Consider the following 16,483-nt stretch of genomic DNA (forward strand, 5'->3'; position numbering starts at 1 on the left):
TTTTTCCTTTCCCCAAAAGTATTAGCCCATGCAATATATATGATCATATAATCTTGTCGGTGGAAAATATGTTTGAAACCAAACTTACAATAAAAAGGAAAGAAATAACACGACTGGCTGGACTATTCGTTTGTTCTAATCGATTTTAATTTTCCAGTTTCATGCAGATATGTTGTAGGGTGGCTATTTTTATCATGCCCATTTATACAGCTTGCAGGCCAGTTTAGTTACGTTAAATGTTTAATTTTCTAAACTGTCCTTGTAAAGAGGCTATCTTTTTATTGTGTGGCGTCGGTCGCGGTTGTTCCAGACTTACTTTTCTGACTGAGTCTAAGGTCCAATTCTGATAATAATCCCTACAAAATTGATGTGAATCATTGAAACTGTGTATGAGAAGATGGTATAGTGACAATATAACGGTAAGTACAGACGAATATTTCATTAAATTATCTTTTTTATCAGTTTTAAATACAGAAAATAGGCCATTGATTTTCCCTGTGATTTTGCGAAAGCGCCGCCTCATTGTGTAGACTACGCAGGTCAATTGGCCATTGCCATACGAGCGTGTGTAATTTCTGAGGCACACAAATGAATGTGTCATACCACGATTCCTGGATATATACATTCAAATAGCACATAAGAGAAGTCGCCGGCTAAACCGCATGAGTTGACAGTGTATCTGCACGATTCTAGACTAGAGCAGAATACTAAAAGAAGATACGCAACGAATACAGACTTTGACAAATATCCACTAAATATCTGACTCAAAATGGTGGAAAAATAATGTCAATGACAATGTCAATGAATTTTAGGCATTTCATGTGACGGCCTCAAAAAAAATTGCAGCCATTCCATTGCCATGCTCATGATTGGCCATTCTCACCAAAATTCCCAAATCGGGTGTAAGTAAAGTAAGTGGGTGCGCAGACTGGGGCACCATTGTGTTCAATCTGAAAATGACTGCCCAAGGTTTTTTCAAAGAAAATCATATAAAAATTATATATTATTTCTTTCAAATTTTTATGAGATATTTGGTCCACTTATGATATTATTAATATAAGGAACAAATAACTGAAAGATTTTGTGAAATAAAAAGAAATTCATGTTAAATCTTAACTCAAATTGTTAGGTGCGCAGACTTGGGGACCACCATCATACTACATTAACGGATCCAGGTGGGGCCCCAGGCCAGGGGCCCAGCCCCCTCCGAGTCAGAGTATTGGCCGAGCGAAAAAAAAAGGAAAAAATCAAGGCAAAAGGGGGAAAAGAAACAAAAAAAAGGGAAAAGAGAGGAGAAAAAACTGCTATGTCTGCCATTGGGCTCGTATAGCCAGGAGGCTTCTGGAGAGTAAAAGTCATTTTTAATACTGACGTAGGCTTACTCTCCATGAAGCCTGGGTGGGCATACCATTGCTCTACACGCACAGTAGTTTTTCCCACGGTGAAACTAGACCTAGATCACACATTTTACTTAAGGTTTTGAGCCCAAAATTACGTAAATGGGCCAAAACAATATTTACCCCCCCCCCCGAATCCACTAACGGTGCGTATATTTATTCAATAAATAGGAACAAAGTAGAAAAATAATTAAGAGCACTAGCGTTTACTTACCCAGTCTGTTATTGTCGCCATCTTGCCATCTTTGTTATTGATACGTAGAGAACAGACGCGTGTATAGATTGCGACAATATCATTAGCAGTGCCAACTTAGATTAAAAAAATACTTGCATCGGCCGATAAATATCATAAATCAATCTTTATGATACATGTATGTATCGACCAATGCAAGTATTTTACGATTTATGATTTTTATCGGCCGATGAATTTGACATGTTAAAGGAGAATGAAACCCTTGAAACCAGCTGAATCCATATCAAAGAGAAAATTCTAAGAAACATATTGTTGAAAGTTTGAGGAAGATTGAATGAATAATAAGAAAGTTATGAGCATTTGAATATTGAGATCACTAATGCCATGTAGATCCTCCTATTTGCAATGCAACCAAGATCTATGATGTCACACACGTACAACTCCCTTATTACTTTAGTACTTATTTCACTTATATTCTCACTTTTAAAGAGTCTATCACAAGGTGAGGTGTTCTCTTTATGAGAGGACAAGTACAGAGGTTTCACAACATTATATCATTGATGAATCGTTTGTCATATGATTAGAATGAGCAAAAAGAGATTTTTTGGGGTATATTTTCAGTGTTCAAAAGGGGAGAGTTGTTCATCTGTGACATCATAGATCTTGGTCGCATTGCCAATGGGAGGATCTCCATATCATTAGTGATCTCGACATTCAAATACTCATAACTCTTCTATTGCTAGTCCTATTTTACTCAAAATTTTGTTGATCTTATTCTTTGATTTTTCTGCTTTCACAAAAGCTAACTTGCTCCAAGAGTTTCATTCTCCTTTAAAGTGATCATTTCACTTTGTTCTGATTTAAAAAATTCTCATTTTGGTTCTTGAAAATGAGCTAAACATTAGGCTTATAGTGTAAAAATACCATCTCAAAAGTTTCAAAGTATATCTACAGGATCAATTTAAAACATTGGAGATGTAAACCAAAGTTTCAAAATAATTGGGAGCTGGTTTCAATGACTATGTGTATAGAGCGAATCTGTGCAACACAACACATTAACTCTAGATGAACACAGCATGACCTACATACAGTGTGTACAAGGTATACACTGAATGTACAGTGCAGCTAATAGCGTGTGTATAGGAGATACACACAGCAGAAGGCAGTCAACATAGCCAACGGACTTTTTGAATTGGAGAAAATTGGTCATAAGCTGAGCCTGTCTACTAGACGGTTCTCAAAATCAAGCTAATAAATTGCTACTTGTATCTAAATTACAGTTTTTCATCCTATATTGAAGTCTGTTTCAGGGTTTTTGAGGACAAATACAGGCACTCGTACACATGTTTCGTCTCAGTTTGAGAATTTTTTAAATCAGCTGCTCATAAAGTTAAACGATCCCTTTAAGCTTTTCTGCAATATATTTTGTTTAAAATGAACACATAATGAAATTTGCATCAATATTTTCTGAATTTAATAATAATAACGGTATATTTACCAAGGGTAGCCACTTCAGTTCTGAAAACTGTTCTCCCAGCGGGCCCTGCATTTATTATTATCCCGGCTATAAAGCTAGGCTACCAATTCAGGTTCACACAGCTTTTTGAGGAATTACATGTACTTCCTGCCGGTACCCATTTACCTCACCTGGGTCGAGTGCAGCACACTATAGATATAATACAGATCTAATCGTCTTTTTTATTTGCAATGTTTACTTTCTCTTTCTATCCCAATATTTCATAAATCTTGAAATGTATCAAAATGTTTTGTGCCTGCCATTCAAAAGCCTGCCCTCTGTTCGACATACAAAAGTCAATACATGCGAGCACTGTTAATTGCGCCGCGCCGCATGCGATATGCAACCTGGAAGATGCTCAGCCATTCGCTCCTGCATTACGCTCGGACCCCATGTCGAATGGAGGCCTGCTGCTAGCATGCCGTCAACTTGATTTCTGTGCAAATTCAGTGCGGTAGACTTACTCTGTTTTTTCTTTTTTTATTTGTAATTTTTTGAAGATATGATCCTAAATTTACAAGAACGTTCACAAACTTAGGACAAAACCTAGCCTCAAGGACTCCATGATGATATTTTTATAATATGTTTTTTTCTTGTTATCACGGAGCCTAGACATGGGGTCTATATATGTGCAGGCCGCAGGGTGCTACATAACTTTTTAGAAGCGCTTGCCCGGTCGGGCAAGTAAATCTTTAAATAGTTGGAATATACTTGCCCAAAAATCTATTTCACTTGCCCAAAAAATCCTTGAAAAAGAAAGTTTACCTCTTCAAAAAAAAGTTTTGCGGTTTTATACACCATTTACCTTTTTCCTTTCACATGAACTGATCTATTGCATTTCATTTTCCAAAGTGATTTTATCCTGCCTGCCATGACCAAAATTAGGGTCAATATCATATCGACCCTAATTATGGTCATTCTACTGTTTGTAACACAATTATATAGACAAATTTAACAAATGATAATTATTTACATACAATTTACATTTTAGTTGTAATTACTTATTTAATATTATATAATACTTGTTGTAAAACAATTTTCATTATTTATATAATTACCGGTATATATAACTAAAATTTAAATACGGGATTCAAGAGTGACTTCATATCTTCTCTGTGAATTTTGGCCAACATGTACCTTGAAGGTTGAATGAAAACAGTGATTCAATTTGTAAAATTCACCTCACAGGGAGAAATAAAAAGATATGACATCATCACAATTAACTTCAAATTGATCTGTTACCGTTTCTTTTTTACCCCGACAGCTGAAGTTTGTTGTGAAAGCATCACATGAAACAAGATGGAGGAGGAAAGCTCTGGTGCTGATGCAATGGACAAGGAAGTTACGGTGACCAAAGTTTCTGAGGGATCTGCCGATTTTGTCAGAATTAAGCAAGAAGTTGACCTGCCAGAAGGTTTGTATTTTTATAAAACCATCCCTAATTGACATATTCATCACAAATGAGTATGGCTTAATACAGAATTTAATGAATCTTCCATGGATAAAAAGCAGGGTGCTACATAAGCACTTGCCCGATAGCCCTGGGCAAGTAGAAGTTAGAGTTGGGCAAGTGTTTTGAAGTAAAGACCAAACTACTTGCCCGAAATGGGCAAGCAAAATTCACACAGTAGAATGACCAAAATTAGGGTCAATATGATATGATATTGACCCTAATTTTGGTCATGGCAGGCAAGATAAAATCACTTTGGAAAAAAAAGTGCAATAACAAGGTAGATCAGTTCATGTCAAAAGAGAGAAAAAGGTAAATGGTTTATAAAACCACAAAACTTTCTTTTAAAGAGGTAGACCTTTTTTTTCAAGGATTTTTTCGGGCAAGTGTAGTAGATTTTTTAGCAAGTATATTCCAACTATTTCAGAATTTACTTGCCCGACCGGGCAAGCGTGTCTAAAAAGTTAAGTAGCACCCTGTAAAAAGGCTTGGCCAGAAGAGACTCAATACCAGCATAGAAAATAGTGCACACATGTATAAAGGCAATGGGAGATTTTGGCCTATTGACAATGCAAATTGCCCCTAAAATTCACCAAATTGCATGCTTTGGGGCGACCACCATTCAAGAGTCGCATTGAGATTTCCCACAAATAATAAGTATGTTAAGACAAATTAATATTCCATAGAACAATAATATTAGCAGTAATGGCATAATTGATAGTGGCATGAAAAGTACAGTGCGGCCATTAAGGGACAAGTCCACCCCAGCAGAAAGATGATTGGAATAAAAAGAGAAAAATTCAACAAGCACAACACTGAAAATTTTATCAAAATCGGACGTAAAATAAGTATGGTAATGAATTTTAAGGTTTTGCTTAATTTCACAGAACAGTTGTATGCACGTCTTGGTCGATATGCAAATGAGTGACTGATGACATCACCCACTCACTATTTCTTTTGTATTTTATTATATGAAATATTTTTATTTTCTCCCCCTTCTAATGTGAAACAAAGTTTTATTCTTTCCTGAACATGTGGAGTTGAATTGTTTTAACATTTTATGGTTCCGCCAAGTTAAAGTTGAATCTGTAGAAACTGAAATATTACATTATTCAAACAATAAAAACAAGAAATAGCGAGTGAGGGATATCATCGACTGTCTCATTTGTATATCACTGAGTTGTGCATATAACTCTCGAAACTTTGAAATGTCATAACTTTCTTATTTAACATCCGATTTTGATGAAATTTTCTGCGTTACTCTCGTTTGATTTTTCTCTCTTGTTTCAAATCGACATTTTTCTGGGGTGGACTTGACCTTCCCCCAAGTTATAAATTGCCCCAATGTGAAGAAAAAAATAGCCCCTGAAAAAATAACGATATGAATAACGATATGAATTAAGATTTAACATGACTTTCTTTTTATTTCACAAAATCTTTCAGTTAATAATGGTCATTATATTATTATGAGTAAGTGTACCAAATTAAAATATCTCATAAAAATATGAAAGAAATGTAGAATTTTCTTGGAAAAAACCTTGGGCAGTCATTTTAAGATTGAAAAAAAAAATGGTACCCAATGCCTGCGCACCCTTTCACTTTGCACACGATTCAGGGATTTTGATGAGAAAGTCTGCATTTTATTAAGGCCGTCACATAAAATGCCCCAAATTCATTGTTTTTCCACGAATTTTGAGTAGGATTTTTAAAAGAATATCTGTCTATGACTTGCATGTGTAAAGTCTGTGTTCGCTGCGTATCTTCTTTTACTAGAATCGTGCAGATACGCGTGTGCGCAGACAAGGGGGACTGCGCAGACTTGGGGGAACTTGCCATACATTGAGAATAGATCCAGTAAAGAATTTCAATCCCTTTAATTTGAATTCCTTTGGGGGGGGGGGGTGGAAGATTTCTTCCATGGATGGTCCGATCAAAGAGACAATTGGTACAGATACAGATTAACACGAAGGGAACAAGATGATGGTATTATTTCTTAATTCAATTTCTCTTTTTTTTCAATATTTTTTTGTTTAGATGACACATATTACCCTATGGATTTTGGTATATCGGTTGACGATGAGGAAGAAATGAATCCTGTCTACGTCAATATAGAGCCTGGTTCCTCTGGTAAGTGCATTCAAAATCATGAAAATGTGTAAATGCATTCAATTTGTGTAGATGGATTTAAGTATGTGTACATGTTAGCGCATTCAAGTTGTGTAGATGCATTCAAATTTGTATACGTGCAAATGTGTACATGCATGCATTTTGTGTATTATTATTAGTGCATTCAAATGTGTACACTGTAGATGCATTCATATTTTAATACATGTATGTACAGTTTACAATGTAAGTGCATTAAGTTATATCTTTGTTGAGCTCATTATTGGTTAATATCCAAATAATGCATGCAGCCGAGTGCGTTAGTGGAAATGCAAAGCATGCAAGGTTTCTTTAGATAGGTGCTGCACTGTACACGAGCCGCTTGCGGCGAGTGCCCAGTGTGCACCATCTGAAGAAACCGAGCTTTCTCTGCATTTACTCTTACGCACAACAGAGCAACTGCATTATTTGTTTTATAAAATAACAACACAGAAACAAATTCTTAAAAATTTACAGTACAGTTTTGTTGGACTTCTACCGCACTGGTCTGCTTGAGCGTGCAATGTCAATTTTCGTTGCGCACCTTTTGCACTGCCGTGCTTGCATGCGTGCGTCATGTGACGCGTATTGGCCAATCGCAATGCTTGAAATAACACACCTATTTTATAACAGCAATTCTTTTGCAATGCAATCATTTCAGTAAACGTGTGCTCTCAACGTCATGATCATGAGGGGCCTTCATATTCCTTCCTGGTCGATGGGAGTGAAAAAATAAAACTTACAAAAGAATATGATGAATCCAAATCAAAGGGGAGAGTATGAATAAATATGTAGAACTAGTAGTTAGATCTTAGGAACTGAGATATTCTCTTAGAATAAGAGAGGAACAAAAAATGTGGAGCGTTGTGGCCCAGTGGATTAGTCTCCGGGCAATAATATCCAAGTCCTTTGGAAGCGCATAGAGACATTATTCATATTGTGTTACGCGCTATACAAGAACTGATTATTAATCAATTCAGAGTTCTGAGTGAACACATACTTGTCAACCGGTCTATCAGGATCAACGTGAAGTAGTCATGTCACAAAAAAGGGTGCACCTTGCCTGCAAGGATTGCGATAAGTGCAAATTTAGTGAATGCTTTTTTGCAAGGGTGCATATTGCCCTTTGTCCACTACCATCCACTACAATTTTTCTTTTGCTTTTTGACTTGCATGTATAGTACAATGTATATGATTTAAGAAGAATCCATCTTTCCCCATTGTTTTTTTTTTTTTTTAATAGGTGCACATGAATGTACTATGAATGTACGTTGATAATATTGGATCTTGTGATTCAATCTGCAGGTCTATGGCATGGCCTTAAGTCAATCGTTCAACATTGTCTATTAGTATAGAGACAAGCTTTAATTTCTAGCCTATATTTTTTTTGTATACATGGTCTGATTCCAGAAACTTTCCCTTCATGCATGTTCATAATATATATACAGTACGTCAACACTGACACCCTTAGATATTTACACAGTCCTAAGTAATGCTAACCAGTTCATGCTTTTGCTCTAATGTGCTCATTAAGACTTTCTCTGAGTTCAGAAGCATACAAGGTCCATACTATGTAGAATATATTAAGCCATATTGATCTTTACATTCATACTCAAATAACTCAATTAAAAAAATACATGATGGATTTTTCACAAATCGGTATAATTGACAATGAAATAAAGAGTGCTGGTATGTTTTATTCACCGGCACTGCACTAGTCTAGAAATCCTTACACCTACGTGTTGCAGCATCCTTGCGTGACTATGTCACGAGCGGTGTAAAAAAACAAAAAAACAATCGAAGACAAATTAGAGCAACAACCGACGTTCCGTCCTCCGAATTCCTACAGAGCTACCCGAAGACGACCCCAAGTCCAGCTCCACCGCAGGGAAGGACAAAGCCAAGGCCAGGTCTTTGAACTTGAGGAGGGGGAGAAGCAGGAGCAGGTCCCAGTCAGCAAACCTTAATCTTGCCGAGCCGGAGGGTTGGGAATCCGAAGACGGCCTGGACGGCTACGTTGCCAGCACCAATGGGGGCCCCCAACCGAAGAAGACCAAGATTTTTTCCAGTCTCTCGAACGCGGAGGAGGAAAGCATGGTGAAGTGGATCCGAGAAACGGACTGCCTGTACAACAAGAAACGAATGGATTACAGGGACCACGCCAGGAAAGATGTACTCTGGGCTGCCAAGGCCAAAGAATTGGGGAAGAAAGGTGATTATAAAATTTGAATTTCACATTTTTACTCTGAATATGTGATGTTATTCACTTGTGATTTTAAGTTTCGCAAATATAATAGAGATTGTTTACACGTAGATGTTTTGCTTCACTTTATGATATTGTTACATGTACATGGTGTATATGTGACCCAAAATATTTTGTTTTTGTTGCAGCCAATATCTTGCAAGTATGGTATAAATCAATCCGTACCAGATATGTGAAACTCTCAAGAAAGAAGTCTCGGTGTGGGGTCGCTGATTTGACAGACCGAGATCATTGGATAATGATGAAATTCAACTTTCTTGCAAAACATATTGGGAAAGTTAGACACAAAACGAATTTCAGAGTAAGTTGATTTTAATTTGCATTTAATGTTCCCTATATGATTTTGTGATGACGGACATTCTCATGCTCACTCAATTGAGTAGAAGGCCATGTTTACTGATAAGAAGGAAATAGTAAATCCTTTTTTTTAGTATAGAATAAATGACAATACTGCGAGTTTTGAAGGTTTGCAACAACAATTAGCAAACTTGTTAATTGAAATACAATGAAAATAATCCGAGTCCCTTATTGTCTCTCGATTGCTGGACCTTCCTTTGAATACCGCTTTGTCTTTTGTATTTATCAATGTTTTCTATAACTGTGTGTTCATTGATTGATTGATTGATTCAGTCTTTTATGGCTTGATTATTTGAATAATAGATGAATTATGATTGGTATGAATAACTCTTTTGAGTCTGTAATACTTGATGTTACAAGATTATTTTCCTAAGTTGACAATAGTACTCAATTTAATTCAATAAACAAATTTGAAAGCAAGTTGCTCTAGATTTTTATTCTTGATTTGATTTTGATAGTGCCTGGGTGGGTGAGGTGGATATGAAGCAAAAAGTGATTTTCACTGATAAATATGGTCTAAGCCAATCAGATGCAAGGATTTTGGTAGCTTATAACAAAAGTCAGTAAAAATCACTCTTTGTTTCTTGAAATGCACCCTGAATTCCCTTTTGCTGATTCACTCTTGCAGACCTTTGCTGTTTATTTCTAGGTGTAGGTGTATCACCATGTTTCAATTTTTTTTCACCACCCCCTCTCTCTCCTCCCCCCCCCCCCCACTAGAACACGAGACTTCACAACCAGGTCCACGTACCTCCGACGGTGAATGCAACTGTCAGTATTTGTCCCGCTCCCAGCTCTCCCCGTGTGTATCAGGAAGGGAGCAATAATGGAGGTCCTGGATTCAAGGAGGAGTCAACGCCCGATGACCACCTGGTTCTCCTTCCGCATCCACCCGCTCCTGCTCTTGCTCCTCCTATTCCCTCTTCTCTTGCTCCAGCAATTCCTTCCTCTCTTGCTCCTGCTATTCCTTCCTCTCTTTCCGTCACCAACTTTAGTCCCGGCCCGAATGTAGAGAGCATTTCAAGGGATGCGCTCGAAGGAGGTCCGAGAGCCCAGACAGCAACGGCAGATGGGGAGGCCAAAACTGGTGGTGTTGCTCAGAGATACGAGCAGTTTGTTCAGGTACATGTAGGCAAAGGGCTTTAGCGAGCACAGTGGTCTCATTTTATTTCATTCATTCTTCATTGTCAACAAGATAAGCATATGATTTATGATTACAACATGATTTTTGCGGTTCCATTTGACTTTTGATCCGGCAACAATTGCTCCGCTATAAGTTATACAAACTGATCAAATGACTAACTTTAACCCTGGATTTAACACTACACCTACCATTAACCTAAACTAAGTTTAACATAACCCTAAACCTACCATACATGTAAAACCCTATTGAAACTCTAACACTAACCTTATATTTTGGATGTAATAAAGCATGGAGCAGTTTGTCGCAGGAGCAAATGTTGTGTCACTAATTTTCAAAGTCGAAAATTGGACATGTAATACCAATTATAAACAGTGAGCACTAATGTTTTCTACACAGACAACTACGTTATGTAAGCATTGGGGTGAATTTGTATCTGCCACTGTACCAAGAATGCGCGCGCCACGCATTTTATTATGAAATACAGGTTTTTTGGGAAAATACAGTTTTATCACAGAATACAATTTTTCATCCCCAGAGGTTAGCAGGTCTGTTGTACATGTATTGAACATACATTTTGTGTAATCTGGTGGCTGTTTCACAAATCTGCAAGTTATGAGCAATTTTACGAATGACAGGGAGCCTTTCTTGTGTTAAATGATGTACATTAAATTTACATTGATGTTGATCTAGTGCCTAAGAAAGAAACACCAGTCGTTCTTAAAGTTGCTTGTAGCATACAATAGTTTTATGAAACGCATACCTCATCTAAAGAATTTCTTCGACTTCTAGAAGGATGACTGATGCGAGTTTACCTTTGTTTTTTTTTTGCTCTGTCAATCTGCTCAGATGCAGGAGAGGGTTCTGATGACCATGCTGCAGCCGAGAGCAGTCAACGAGAGAAGTGCCTTCGGGGATTGGCTGAAGGCTGTCATAGAGGGTTTTGATAGGTCGGTCTGGAGAGAATTTCAGATGGAGTGTTCTCAACTGGTGTACAAGTATCAATGTAGGAATGATCAGGTTCTAAGTAGCAATCCAAGTCAACCATCAATGTCCTTTGTAAGTTCAAGTAGTCCACCATCTGATGATGCGGCCAGGGTGCCGTTTCATAAAGGTGTTCGCAAGTCATATACAACGTTAAGAACAACTGCTGACCAGCACCTAAGAACGTGCTCCAGTCTTACATATACAGTGGTGCTCAAAAGTTAGTGAGCCCCACTCGAAAATGAACATATTTTAGAGTCTTCAAGTTCTGCCATGTTTTAGATATTTAACTGTGATTTCAGGTAATAAAATATTACATTAAATCGAGTTTGTATCTATGGGCTCACAGAACATTGTAATGATGTTGTCTACATTCAACACTCAGCATGAAGGAGTGCATTTTGTGAAGGGGTTCACTAACTTTTGAGCACAACTGTAGTTGTGCATAACTTTATGAACAACTTTGTGAAACACCACCCTGTCTTTGTTCTGAATGAAGTAATCCAAATTTCTCCCGTTTTGATTTGATGGGAGTGCATTTCTTATAATCCTAATAAAAATTCGAGGGAAAAAACATAGTGATTTTTCCATTCGAATGCTTGTTCAATAACAGTGTTAATTTGCAAAAATTGAACTACAATTTACTTAATTGGAATCAATTATCTGAAAATCTGACTTTGCACCCACTTAAAAGTATAGGTACATTCATATGTAGCTGAAAGGGGAATGAAACCCTGGAACAAGTAAGCTTGTAGTTGTATGATACAAGACAATAAAAAAAATGAAGAAATAATAAAGTTATTAGCATTATGTGGACATCCAAGTAGTGTTGACGATATGTGCAAGAATTATGAAGATTAGTTACTTACAATCTTGTCTTGGAGTTGTAATGTTAACTTGATTCATGCTGTATTTTTTTTTCATTTCCATACACCACAAACAGGGTCCACACTATTCTTAGGCAACAAGTTGAGCTGATATCTTTTCTGTCACTTTTTGACTGTGTCATTAATGTTGTTATTTTCTTCTTGTCTACAGTCTGTGGATAATGATGAACAACCAGAAGGAGAAAGCTAACAGTCATCCCTCCGTTGTCAGCAGCCGTATAATCATCTTGAAGTTGACTCTTCTTGCCAATACATCGCTAGACAGCAGTATCAAGATGCAGGGTTCCTGCAGTCATGGAAAATCGTGGAAAAAGTTGTGGTCATGGAAAGTCAGGGAAAAGTCAGAGAATTTTGAAAATTTGTGAAAAGTCATGGAATTCATTTACCTCTTGGCTATGGCAGCTTTCCAGTTTGTTGTGTCTCGCAACTCTCATACTCTGCTATTATAATTGGTGTTCATGATTTCCATTTTTCCCAGTTTTGTGACATCCCCAATTCTACATAACTCCCGGGATGTCACGGGAAGTCATGGAAAGCAGCAATTTAGTCATGGAAAGGTCATGGAAAAGTCATGGAATTCCATTTTCAAATTTCTGTGGGAACCCTGCATCTGAAAGATATGACTCGTTTTTTTAGTGGAGGATGGAGTTAAATTTTTAGAAACGCAGAGAACAGAAAGACATCAAACAACTCATATCTACCTAGATAAGTCATACACCGATAAGGGAATAGTGTATTTATATGGATCTGGATTCATTTTATTTGTGACAAACAATAGACGCATGGTGTGGTCTGTGAAAGGTCTTGTGGTTAAAGCTTTGGACTCATGATCTGCCATTGTCTCCACTTTGATAAAAGGACCCGAGAGTAATTTTTGTTGTCTATAAGGTCAGCCACTATGCTTGATTAACGTAGAAGTGAAATGTTTCTTATGTAATTGCTTATACCAGCTTGGCGTTCTGCAGCAGAATGCTGCTCTGCAGTATATTGCTACAGGAGTTTCCGTAACAGAAACAGAAAAAGATAGAGCCAAATAAAGCCATTGTAAGGCAGCAAAGCTGAAGGTGATACTGTTCTTTGAGATCCTGAAGACATTCCAGACCTTCAGGACGAAATGGCCAATAAATGTATGTCTAAAACTTACCTGACGTGTACCTTGATGATAAGTCCCATGTCATTTTCTGTGGACTCCATGGTTAAAACAGCAGCATGAACTAAACAAAAATGATGTGATAATGTGGCTACTTTTAAAACTCTGTGTTCTGATTCTAGGAACAATATAGACTGAGGGGATGACTCATTAAGCTTCCTTCAGCTGAGTTTTATTTTTTTAGGTGGTAAGGTGTCCTCTGGGGACCAATGTCAACGGGGGAAACCTGCCTTTTGGCCAGCTCTCCTATGTGGTAGATGCTCCAGGGCATTTTCAGTCTTGATGAGAGTTCTGTCGTGGTCTGTCCCAAATATTGTAATTTTTGTGCTTGATCTCGTCAGTTTGTGCCAGTTTTGTAGGGAACTGCTTGAAATTAAGATTGAAAATCAGTATTATTTCACATCAGTTGCATTTTCCAGTGATTGTCAAAATATTAGATTTATTGTCACATTACCATGAAATGAAAATGCACTGATTTCATAGTTGAAAGTAGGACTTTTCATGAATTTTTGAAAAAAAATTATATGCATGGTTTGTACAGTAGTTTTCATTTGTAAGGTCCTTTCTACTGTAGCTATTGTGAACGCAGTTATAGTGTTTATCTATGTTGCCACTCTCCACATAGATGTAGTAAATGGGCACCCGGTAGCAGCACCTGATCAGGGTTAGCCTCTTGTCGAGGCCCTGGCGGCTGCTTCCCGAGCGAAGCGAGGGATTTCGCGAATTAGGCCTGGTGCAAGCCATGGCCTCTTGACATCTGAGCTGAATTATATATTCATGAGGAACGTCTTCCTAATGAATATACATGAGTCATGATATTACCGGTCACCTAGTAAACCAATGAAATGTCAAAGCTTTTTCGTCCGGGGTTCGGAATACTATAGTCCACTATTCTGCAGGGGATTCATTTAATTGCGGGACACTATAAAAGGGGATATAAACAGCAAAATGCTACAAGTAGTGGTACTACTACTGCTACTACTAGTACTGGCCGTAACATGCAGACCGCCCCGAAACTTCTCGGGAGATACTGGTCAGCCGCTGGTCAGACTCGAGTCAAGAGGAAGCTCCACTACAGCATTTGCTCACTGCACAGCGGAGATCGATAATCGACGCATAGTGGAATCGCATGAAAATACATTTTTTCCATATCCTGTGGGTAGATTTACAAAAACATCTTGTCCTTTCAGTGCAGATTTAATTTCATCGACTTGCAAATCCTTAAATCGGTCAATATTCAGCATTTTAGAGGCATATTCAATGCTCTTTGATATTTCGTCGTCACTGTTCGCCAAGAATCCACGGGTCGCCATTCAAGATGAGCTCATGAATATTCAATATGACGTCATAGCGGCCCGCGCTCTCATTGGATGATTTTCACCGACCAGTTCTTGGTCGGAATATTGGTAAAAACAATAAAAAACAAAAGAAAGTCGGTGAAATTCGGCCCAGATGTCAAGAGGCCCTGTCTCGCGGCGCTCTGCTTCGCTCTCTCCCTTGCTTAGCCATGTTCGCTCGGAAAGCAGCCGACAGGGCCTCGACAAGAGGCTAGATCAGGGTAGACATGCAGAAGCCAGGGTAATATTAGAAACATTGGATTGATAGCTATATAAATGTTGCATATTAATATAAACTGGGTTCCAAAAGAAACTGATCAAACTTTACAAAGGCACTGCACAATTTCCACTCAGTCAAAGTGAACAATATTTTTATATAGGCTAGCTTCAATAATGTTTACAAAGCACACATCAATAATCAAAAGATTGGTTCAATAACAGAGGGGCTATAGATAGCCCCTCACATCAATTGGTTTCAGAATCCAAAGTCACAAAATGGCAAATGAAAGATCAATGAAAATGAGATGCCATTAAACAAACTTCCTATTTTTCATCCTTCATAGTGATTGGCTTGATCACAAAGAAGCTACATGTACAGGAAGTTAAACTCAAAGTTTTAAATGACTGGAGCAATCACACAGCCACACACAGATCTCCGGTGATAGCCCGGTAAGCGGGGGATAATCTGAACATGGTGTTTTCTGTGTGTGGCTGAGTGAGATACACACAGACACACACCATGTTCAGATTATCCTCATTTACCGGGACATCCCCAGTGGATTTTGTGTGTGGCTGTGTGATTGGGCACCAGTCATTTAAAACTTTGATGTTAATTTCCTGTAGCTTCTTTGTGATTGAGCCAATCATTAAACATTCCAATGAAGGACATGTGTATTAAAGTGGGAAGTTTATTTAATCCCATCTTATTTTCATTGGTCTTTCTTTTGCCATTTTGTGACTTTGGATTCTGAAACCAATCGATGTGAGGGGCTATAACACCTGTATGATTAAACCAATCTCTTAATTATTGATTTGTGCTTTAATAATGATGATCGAATGTAGCCTGTGTAAATATATTGTTCATTTTGACTGAGTGGAATTTGTGCAGTGCCCTTGTAAAGTTTGATCAGCTTCTTTTGGAACCCGGTTGAGGTATTATAAATCAATTTTATATTTGATGATATGATGATATGATGGTACATATATGTACAGCTAAAGGGAAATCAATATGTTTGATTGAGAAATGTAAAATTCCAAAGCAAGTATTTACAATTTTAGTTGCATTATTGCCAATTGAATATGATTTCAATTTTACGTTGTACATTGTATATTCAATAATTCAGTCGAAAGAGGCTTTCCTCATCCTATTTTGGTTATTGATATCCATAAGCTGGATGGCACCCTGAGGCCCCCATGTGATATTTCCTTCTTTGATAACATGTGTGGAGTGTTGTGGCCCAGTGGATTAGTCTTTTGACTTTGAAACAGAGGGTCGTGGGTTCGAACCCAGCCATGGCGTAATTTCCTTCAGCAAGAAATTCATCTACACTGTGCTGCACTCAACCCAGGTGAGGTGAATGGGTACCCGGTAGGAAGAAATTCCTTGAATGCTTTGAGCGCCTAGGCAGCCCAGCTAAAACCGGGGTAATAATAATAACAGGGCCCG

General features: G+C 37.8%; 1 protein-coding gene across 1 annotated transcript; it reads left to right on the plus strand.

The window, feature by feature from the left end:
• Window positions 1-272: 272 nt before the first annotated feature.
• On the plus strand, window positions 273-14,446 carry LOC129276502 (uncharacterized). The gene is made up of 8 exons (XM_054912880.2): window positions 273-419; window positions 4,371-4,520; window positions 6,591-6,683; window positions 8,548-8,910; window positions 9,090-9,262; window positions 10,039-10,440; window positions 11,309-11,518; window positions 12,482-14,446. The coding sequence occupies exons 2-8, from the start codon at window positions 4,406-4,408 to the stop codon at window positions 12,518-12,520; spliced, it is 1,395 nt and encodes a 464-aa protein (XP_054768855.2). The 5' UTR covers window positions 273-419; window positions 4,371-4,405; the 3' UTR covers window positions 12,521-14,446.
• Window positions 14,447-16,483: the final 2,037 nt, after the last annotated feature.

The sequence above is a fragment of the Lytechinus pictus genome, chromosome 14 (assembly GCF_037042905.1).
Source record: "Lytechinus pictus isolate F3 Inbred chromosome 14, Lp3.0, whole genome shotgun sequence".
NCBI classification, from domain to species: Eukaryota; Metazoa; Echinodermata; class Echinoidea; order Temnopleuroida; family Toxopneustidae; genus Lytechinus; species Lytechinus pictus.

Coding starts and splice junctions, on each gene's coding strand:
- LOC129276502 (XM_054912880.2), top strand. CDS start 4,406: ATGGAGGAGGAAAGCTCTGGTGCTGATGCAATGGACAAGGAAGTTACG. Junction 6,684..8,547: donor TATAGAGCCTGGTTCCTCTG/GTAAGTGCATTC, acceptor GAATTCCTACAG/AGCTACCCGAAGACGACCCC. Junction 11,519..12,481: donor GTCAACCATCAATGTCCTTT/GTAAGTTCAAGT, acceptor TCTTGTCTACAG/TCTGTGGATAATGATGAACA.